This window comes from Poecilia formosa, unplaced genomic scaffold (assembly GCF_000485575.1).
Source record: "Poecilia formosa unplaced genomic scaffold, Poecilia_formosa-5.1.2 Scaffold453, whole genome shotgun sequence".
Classification (NCBI taxonomy): Eukaryota; Metazoa; Chordata; class Actinopteri; order Cyprinodontiformes; family Poeciliidae; genus Poecilia; species Poecilia formosa.
This window is the reverse complement of record NW_006800392.1, coordinates 24181-33840: the sequence shown is the minus strand read 5'-3', so window position 1 is coordinate 33840 and position 9660 is coordinate 24181. Positions and strand designations below refer to the sequence as shown.

At 36.8% G+C, this 9660-nt stretch overlaps 1 protein-coding gene across 1 annotated transcript in view; it reads left to right on the top strand.

Moving 5' to 3' along the window:
* Positions 1-2040: 2040 nt before the first annotated feature.
* The window catches only part of LOC103155873 (carboxypeptidase M-like), a 21767-nt gene continuing 14147 nt past the window's right edge, over positions 2041-9660 (top strand). Inside the window, exons 1-3 of the mRNA XM_016663894.1 lie at positions 2041-2063; positions 5017-5089; positions 7585-7758. Of these exons, the coding sequence (XP_016519380.1) occupies positions 7599-7758 (160 nt within the window). The 5' untranslated portion in view covers positions 2041-2063; positions 5017-5089; positions 7585-7598. The remainder of the gene's footprint in view (positions 2064-5016; positions 5090-7584; positions 7759-9660) is intronic.

Below are 9660 nucleotides of genomic sequence, written 5' to 3'. Positions count from 1 at the left end.
ATGTCAGGCGGTTGCAGGGACTTGTTGTGTTACTGACATGAACATCGCCTGGCTTAAGATCAACAGGAGCCGTCATGCTGACATGCCGAAGAAATGTTTTAGTTTTTGCAGTTAAAGCTGCAGCAACTTGTCTACATATTTATTGAAACTCCCACCAAGTCTTGACAATAGAGTATGAAACAAATAATCTGGGGGGAAAAAATCGAGCTCCTCTGCCTTCTCCCAGTGCTGAGTAGAAACAACCAATCAGGGCCAGGAGGCGGGTCTTAGCGCTGTCAATCATGAGCACCTTGGAGATTAAGCTCAGAAATCTCTTACAAAACACTTGGAAATTTCTGAGTTTCAAAAATTAAAAAACTGAGAAATTCTTGAATTTTTTTAGATTAATTTCAAAATTTCAGAGTTTTTTGGGAGAAATTTACTTTTTTGTTTTCTATCTGGAATGGCCCTAATCTGCCATCTGTTATCTGTCTCATAACTAACACAACATGGTGACTAATATGTAGAAAACTTTATTTTTTAATAAAAGTTGCCTCCTGCAGCTTTAAGGCGTTATGAGCCCAACCTGAAGCGTCAGCTGCTGTCAGCCAGGTAAAGCTTCGCGTGTCGCCTCTTCATTAGCTGCTCTGCCTGTGATGTTGATACTTCAGGAATAATTACAGCACAAACAGTTTGCATTTCAGCTGCACTTCACAGTATGCAGACGTGCAGCTTAGCGTCGCTACAGACTGGATGGATTATGGTAATGTGAAAAGCATCAGAACTGCCTGGTTGGAATATTAGAGCATCAGGCAGATTATGGAAATATGATGGTCTGGATCTGGGATTTCTCTCTGAAAGAGTCAAAGTCTTTCCTCTGGATTAACTTTCTCTGTTTTCTCATCAGTTTCTCTCTCAAAGACACAGATAGTCGCCTCTCAATGCTCAGACATGAGGAGCAGGCATTTTGCCAACATGCTTTCAGTCTGATTTTGTTGTTCCTGTTCTGCTCGTTTCAGGTTTAGAGCCTGCAGACATTTTGTGACTTTTTAAAACCACCACCTGTGGTTGACGCAAATAAAACGTAGCCAGCCTCATGCCGACACAGCGGTTTCGTTAAATTATGAAGAAATGACAGATCTGTAACATAGGCATGTGTTCAAACCTGAAGACTTGTTTGTTCTTAAACCGAGACAAAATGTTGAGTTGGTTGAATTGTAAACACAAGGCGTACTAGGGCCATTTTAGGAAGGAAAGAAAATGACTACATTTCTACTAAAACTTTTTAGATTAATCTCAGACATTTTCAAGAAGAAACAAGGAAACATCTCAGCTCCAAATCTCAAAAATATTCTAGAAAAAACTTAGAAATTTTCAGAAAATTTTCCAAAATCTATAAATTTCTGATTTTTTTCTAGCAATTGTTTTATTTTCAAGCTGAGAAATTTCCATGTTTTTTTTTTGTTTTTTTTAGAAATTAATCTCAAAATTACAGATTTTTTTGGCAGAAATTTGCTCAATTTTTCTGTCTACAGTGGCTCCAATCCACCATCCCAGAGGTGAATGTTGATGTCATCGGAACTTTGCAAAACTGCAATCGAAACTTTTTTTTTCTCTCGAGTCATGTGATCAACGACCGGATGTTACAACAGGCGGAAGCCACGAAGAAGAAGACGACAGGAAGTGGTAGGTGGAGGATGGCGCTTACTGTGTAAACAAACTTATTGATGGTGATTTTAGTTGCGTTTTTTCATTTAATGGTCACACAGCAGTTGTGAAAATGTTTTTACATTAGCGGAACATCGACAAGGTTTTACGTAAATCTGGCATGGAAACACAACTACTGACCAAATCCAAACTTATTGAAGGTATTAGTTTTATTTAAGATATTAATCCAAACAATGGCAGCACTATCAAGCTGGTATTTAACATTTCTAATGTCTAAAAGTTATAAAACATGATATACATGTCCTTTAAGTCTTTCATCAACTTCTGTTTTCCGTAAAACCTGAATCCAACTAACAACTGAGACCTGATTCAACTCTCCTCGTCCCGTTCTCACTTCAGTAAATCTTTGCTACGAGGTCAGTTCAAACTTCTTCCTGTCTTCAAGAAAAAAGGCGGTGAATCAATGTTCCACTAAATAAGGATTTCAATTACGCAGAGACAGATGGGTGTATCGGTGTTGTTGTACCCGTCGCTCATCCCTCCAGATTCATTAACTTCCTGTTTCTAAACCATGCTCCTCATCTTCTTGACCGTGTCTGATTAAATAAGCTGTCAGTCAGCCGGCTCTGCCCCAAGAGCTGCAATTACTCCGACATTATTACCTCAGTGCAGCACACAGAGGCTTACAGACAGCTACAGCGCTGTGCTGCTCTTTAATAGGAGCAGAAGTTGAAACAACTCGGATGGTTGAGACACCAGAATATTAATTTCTGCAGTGTTACAGCTAAAACAGAAGCAAAAAGTTCTGACTTTTATTAACTTAGCTCAGTCGTGTACCTGATTTAGTGTTCTTTGTTATCAAATTGATGCAGGAATGTCACAGAAAACACCTTTGCATGAGAAATACCCACTGAGACACATTTAGGGTTCATTCACACCAGCAGTTTAGTCCAGTTTAATCCAACTCCAGTTCGTTTGGGGAGGTGTGAACTCTGGCCGGTCCCGGTTCGGTTGAAGTGAACTCTGCCACGGTTTGAATATGTGAACGCCAACCGGACCGGAGGCCATTCCAAAAGCAGGACGTGAACTGTGGAGCAGGGCAATCTGGGTAAATAGAACCAAAACAAACATGCTAGTAGGAGAAATGTTTCGTGTTCTTTAGCCAAAGACAAAAGAGAAATCCTCCAACCACTAAAATCTAACGCCTCTCCTTTTTTGTTTACATTTCATGAAGAAGGAATTTGCACTCAGTGTCTTCAGGGGTTTATCATGTCCTTTTCCTCAGTGGTTCTTGATGCTTCAGGCTAGGAGAACAGGTTTTTCTGTTCGTTTGACACACTGACAGAAAACCGCAGAAACTGAAAATGTAACAAATGTTGCAATTCTGTTCTCCAATTGAAGCAAGTCTGTTGGTGGAAAAACTGCCTTATGATCTCAGTGAAAATTCAATTAAAAATACTCTATTAACCCCAGATGGATATTAAATATTGTTGTAGGTCACATTACACAGCTGACTTCAAAGAGTTGCTTTAGATGTTTTGCTCCATGTGTGGATGACGCTGTGGAGCTTCATTGGTTGGATTTGGCCTACTTTGTGTTGCCAAACAGGTCCTACTTGATTCGACAATCCTAGCAGGATTAAGGTCTGTTCATGACTACTGAAATTTTTATATTCTATACAAAAATATGTTTTCCTCATTAAATTCATAATTTGGCAAAGGAGAGACGTTAGTTTTTGCCATTAATCTAAGATGTTTTGGATCAGTTTTACCCCCCAAGTTACATTTGAAAATTGCTTTCTGCTTTTTACTCAGGATATTTCTTAGCTGATTATAAAAAATAGTTTGATCTTAGACATTTTAGTGAGACAGCAAAGCAAAAGAAAGAGGAAATCTAAATCTAATATATGACACATGGGTTTTCAGCTCACTTATCCTTTTCAGGACTGTTGGAACCTCAATAAATGTCATAAAATATTCTCACCAGTCATTTAAAAATAAATATGCGCCTTTCAGCTCGTGTTTAATTATCTTCTGTCCTGCAGTGTGGAAGTTCAGCCACCAGATGGCGCCGCAGTCCTTTAAAAGAAACGTCTCGGTACTGAAGCCGTTTTTTTTTTTCTTGCTGTATTTTTGGTATTTTAACTTTAGAGCCACTGAGGCGGAAATTAAACAGCAGCGAGAATGTTTTAGGTGTTTCATTCACATAAAAGACTTCAATTCATGGAGAAATTATAAAGTGCAAAGATCAAACCGACAGTAGTTCTTCATCTTTAACAGCATTTATTTTTACTTACTTCCAGCGTTACTGGGGATTATTACCATAAATTTAATTGTTTCTTTTAGGATTTAATGCGTTTTTCATAAATAACTTCAATTCTGTCGTTTTATTTACTTTTATCAGATCCAATTCAGGGATATGACATCACTCCTTTTCCAGGTCAAAGCTGTAAACAGTTGATTTTTTTTTTGTATTTTCAGGGATTACGGACCGCAACAAAAAGCTAAAACCCACAAATATATTTATAAAAGTGTGTAACTGCTTGTTTTAATATTTTAACACCAAACATTCCTAAATATGCACTAAAACTACAAACTTTTACTACTAAGCTAATAGTAAAAACTGCTAGCTACTGGTGTAATCTAATAGTTTTTACTTGTAGCTATGCTAGTTTTTACTCTACTAGTGTTAAAAACTAGTAGTTAAACTATTAGTAGAAACTACTAGCTACAAGTGAAGGCTAGCAGTGAAAGCTTACAAGGTTCATGCAGCCACCAATTCATGGAATCATCAAATGACACTTCCTGGAGGTCTAATTGAGGTTAATATTTGAAAGTAGAAAATATCCTTCAGGGAACTTTTTATTCATTCCATGAATGTTCCCAGAGGCAAACTTGGAAAGCTACTACCTTTTGGAAATGTTTAGAGAATATTCCCTGAGGGTTTCAATCTAAAGCTGCTCCCTACACGGAGCTTTCCTCAAAGGTCACCAAAATTACTAAAGTCTTTTAATTCGTTAGTTTTCACTTCCTGAAGAAGAAAGGTTAGTTATTTTCGGGGTACCAGGGCAGCAATGAGCAGAATCAGAAACTCAAACTGTATCTCTTTACGTGTTAGATAGGCAGTGATTGAAGGAGTGCTTGTTGTCCACTTTAATCTAATTAAATTATTCTTTTGAGTAATTTTACATCTTCTGCTCCGTCCACAGCCAGTGAAACTAGAATGTGAATGAGGTAAAACGCTGAATCTATTAAATCGGGATGAATCGGCGCTCTGTTTCATTCATATGAACCTGTTAGACGGCTAAGCTCCGCCCTTCCGGATGAGTCAGGGAGGTGCCGGTGATGAATGAGTAACGCTCTCTTGCAGATGCGGCTCCACGTCAGTCTGCCGGTGTCGGTGTGTCGCTGAGCCCAGCGGGGAGACGGCCGGAGCCGGACAGGTAAGACTCCGGTTCCGGTTCTGGTTCTGTTGACAGAACTCTCTGCCGGGTTCTGGAAACGGGCTTGTGGTGACAGAAACCCCGCAGCGCCGGTCATTTGCCTCATATCGCCTGTTTTTCTCTGATGTCTTCTGACATTTCGGTGGTTCTTTAGTTATTTGTTTTCATGTGGTTTTCTTTGATGCATCAAGTTTTTATTTCACCATGGAAACCATGAGCTTCAGCTGAACCCGACAGTTTTATCATAATCACTCAATGACAATAAAAAGTTAATCATTGTAGCATTTATTTATTGGAGCTTCTTTGAGGGGATTAACAAACAACAGCACAGTCACAGTTATGTAAAATTATTATTATTTATAATTTTGTTATTTGAGCTGCCTTCTTTTATTTCAAACTAAAGGATCTGTTTAGTTCTTTCACTTAAAAAAATATATAGTTTATTAATTTTAATTTATTTTTTAATCAACTGATTTCTGCTGGGTGACATTTATTATTTTACTTAAAATTTAGGTAATTTGACACTAATTTGGCAGCCTAGCCACAGAAACTAAATCAAGACCATTTAAAGCGTCTAAGTGTATTTAATATTTATTTATTTATTTATTTAATAATAGCTGAAAGTAGCCCATCTATTTTTTTTAACTAATAATATATTCTCCTTTTTTACAGTAATATCTTCTGGATTTTATTAAAAATACTTTCCAAAAAAAAAACACAACTAAAAGTCAAAAGTTCTGTTAACCTCTATTAAATTAAAAGAAACATTTAATTCCTCTGAAAAGTTTATTTATTGATAGGTAAATAAAACCTATATTCTTTATTAATAAGCTTCTTTTCTCTTTTTTAAGTGCCATCTTTGGTGTTTAATTGACATTTGCCTCTTTTTTTAAAAAACAATTTCAACAACTTGTTTAGTTATTGATATAAAAATAAACATTTAATGTCTCTAAAATGTATTTATTTTTCCAATTCGTCTCTGTGAGTGAAGGTAAGAACTTTGTTCCCAGAAGATTTTCTGACTGTGTTGCACAAAAAGTTCATAATTGTTGTGAATTTTAACAGAAACAGGAAGTTATTCAACCAATCAGGACACGGAGCCTGAGGGGTTCAGTCANTTTTCTTTTTATCTTTTTATTACTTTCTTTTTATTTCTCTTTCTCACTGTTTGTGTTTTAATGATGTTTTTTTTTAAACTCTTTCTCACATGCTGTTTTTATTTTAATTATGTAAAGCACTTTGAAATGCCTTGCTGCTGAAATGTGCTATACAAATAAAATTTGTATAGCATGATGATTTGTATGATTTGAACCAGGTTGAACTTTAACTTGACGGTTGTAATAAGTTACCAGGAACGTCTGGCAGATTATTTCCAGTTTCAGACGATTCTGCTGGTAAAGTTAATGTTTACATCTCTTGTCCTTAAAACGGTGTTTTTGACTAAAGTCCCAGAGGGTTTGAGTCCCAGTTAAACGACGTTTAACTGAAGTCCTAAAGGGGTTTTAATGTTTTTATCTTTTTAAAATCTTTTTCCAAATCTCTTTTTCTCACTGTTTATTCTATGTCACATGCTGTTTGCATTTTAATTATGTAAAGCACTTTGAAATGCCTTGCTGCTGAAATGTGCTATACAAATAAAATTTGATTGATTAATTGATTGAAAAGTAGCGTTTAGCACTTAGCATTTAGCATTTAGCGTCCCAGCCTGTGATTAGGTGGAGGAGCCATCTTGTTTACCTCCAGTCAGAATGATGGAGACCAAAAGCTGAACATTTTTATCACAATCTCAGGAAATAACCATAAATTAAAAACCATCGATGTTTTTATAAATGATTAAATGACTTAGATTGACCACTAGGGGCGCCATAAAGTGACATTTTTAATTAAAGTTGATTAAATTTACTTAGTTTTCCTTTATTTTCACCAGTTTGCAATAAAAATTATGAAATTATTAAAAATAGAAAAAGATTTAATGTAAAATCCTGTTATAGTTGGAAAATATGTATTTTTAAAGTTTTCCCACTGAAAAAGGGACTCAGATTTGTGGCGTAATAAATGAAAGTTGTACAGTTTTTAATTTAGTCAAATTTTATTATTTTAGTCCTTGAAATTCTTTCCTATTTCAAATTAAATTCAAAAATACTTTATTCATCCTCAAGGAAATTTAAATTTAAATGAATTAAAATACTGCTAGTGATAATAATTCTTTTTCTTAAAATAATATAAAATAATTACAATAATCACCGGACACTTGTGGCTCTGACTAGTATAATATTAAAATAAAGGAAAAATGGCTGACAGATGAACAACACTTTCTGTTTTAGCTTCAGTTTTACATTTTAAAAAATATAAATTTGTAAAACAAAATCTTATTCTTAAAAATCATAGAAATTTTGCAACAACAATTAAAATTATTGACAATTTATTGAAACCAAATCACATAAAAACAGAATAAAACTGAAAATCATCATCAAATCTCTGTTTTTACCTTCCAGGTGACGCTGCAGGGATGTCTTCATCCCTCTTCCTCCTCCTCTCCCTTCTCGTCCCCACCCTGATGTTGGAGTTTCGTTACCATGACAACCGCGAAATTGAGCAGTACCTGGTCCAGGTCAGCGCCGACAACCCCGACATCACACACCTGTACAGCATCGGCAAGTCGGTGAAAGGTAATGGCAGCAGGACACACAGCAGCCAAAATTCACAAATGCATGAGATTTCTTCTAGAAACGCCAATAACTGCTTATGTTAAGAATTAAAACTAAATATTCATTATGGAAACCGCCTCAGCGCTAGAGCAGAAGCTAACATCTACAGACTGGCTTTTCTCTTAGCAGTTTAGCTAATTAGCAGCAAGGAAAGTGAATGGTGCTCCTGGATTGGCTGCTTCTCTAATTGCTTGCCAACAGCTAGCATTGCACCTATAGCGTCCGAACCAATTTCAGATAAACTCTGTGAAAAATAAAGCACGAATAATTTGGAAAATTATGCACAAACACTGAACAGTGAATAGGCGAGCTGAGCTAAAAGTCGCAGCTCCCTCCTGGAGGGCAGAAAACTGCTAGCTAACGATTACAACCCTTGGCTTTAGCTGTGAAGTTATCTACATTACGCGCTAAACTTAAAAGGTATAAAGTGCTTTGCTACTAACTGTCAAAACTATGATAGCTAGATAACGAGGTCAGGAAAAGTTTTCATTAAAATAAAGTAGCAAGGGAGAGGAGAGTAGCTAGTTATGCTAGCTTGACTATGACAACCTTAACATGTAGATGTGCTGCAGAACTCCATGTGTTCAGGTTAAAAAACGTAAAAAGTTGACCAACACACCAACTTTCTGACAGATCATCAGTAAAGCAGGATTTGAAGTCAGCTAATGATCAGGAGCAGGAAATTATTTTTGCAACATCTGAGCACATTTATAAAACGAACTAAAACCTTCAGAAGTTTGTTTCCTGCTTTTGAATCTATTGGCCGTTTGAACGGATGGGAAATAGATTGTTTCCTACACTAGCAGTTTACGTCAGCTGTCGGCAAAAAATGGAGGAAAATATCAGTCAGTTGGTTGTTCAACAATAATTAGAATTTTTATTCTTTGAAAATATCTTTTGTTGAGTATTGATTACCGATCAATAGTCATAATACTTTGACCTTTTTGAATTCTGCACCTAAAATGTAACCAAAGTGTGTAAAAACTGAAACTACTGCTACAATTATTAAAAACTAAAGTTAAAACTAAACAATATTTAATAATAAAAGTTTGTAAATGCACTAAAAAAACTGAATTAGACAAACAAAGTAAAGCTGTTATAACCCTGGTTCTGATAGTTTTTATAAAGTATTTATAGACTTTGAATTTGTGCACAGTTGCTGTAAAAATGTATTTTATCTGAATTTTTTGTGAAAAATCAACAGAAATTGGAAAGTAAAAAATAAACATGAATTAGAAAAACTTTTGGTTGTAAATCCAAGTAAATCCAAGCAAAAATGTTTTAAATCTGCAGTGATTCTGTTTCCACATGCAGAGGGACAGACGGCTCTGATCGTTGACCCGCGCAGCATCAGGTGTCTGTAACCGTAGCAACCTGGACGGCGGCCGGGCGTCTGACGATCGAATGACGGGACGCTTTAATCACCCGCAGACCGACACGCCGCTAATCTGGGCTAATCCAGGACGCCAACTGGCCTCCTTCCAAAACGCCTCCTTCTTTCTGTTCTCACCTCGTCTGTCCGGGTCGGTCTGGTCGGTTCGGGTCGGTCCGGGTCGGTCTGATCGGTCCGGGGCGGTCTGGTTGGTCCGGGTCGGTCCGGGTCGGTCTGATCGGTCCGGGTCGGTCCGGTGGTGACTCCCCTCTCCCAGGGAGCTGCAGGCGTGTCTGTAAAATCAATACAAGAAAATCTTTGCTCTTAATCTATAATCTATAAATGTTGAAGGATCCAGTTTCTGGGTTCAGGCACAAAACTCAGAATTATTATTCTGAATGTTTTATTGCGGAGAAATATGGAATTAATGATCCATCCATCCATCCATCCATCCATCCATCCATCCATCCATCCATCCATCCATCCATCCA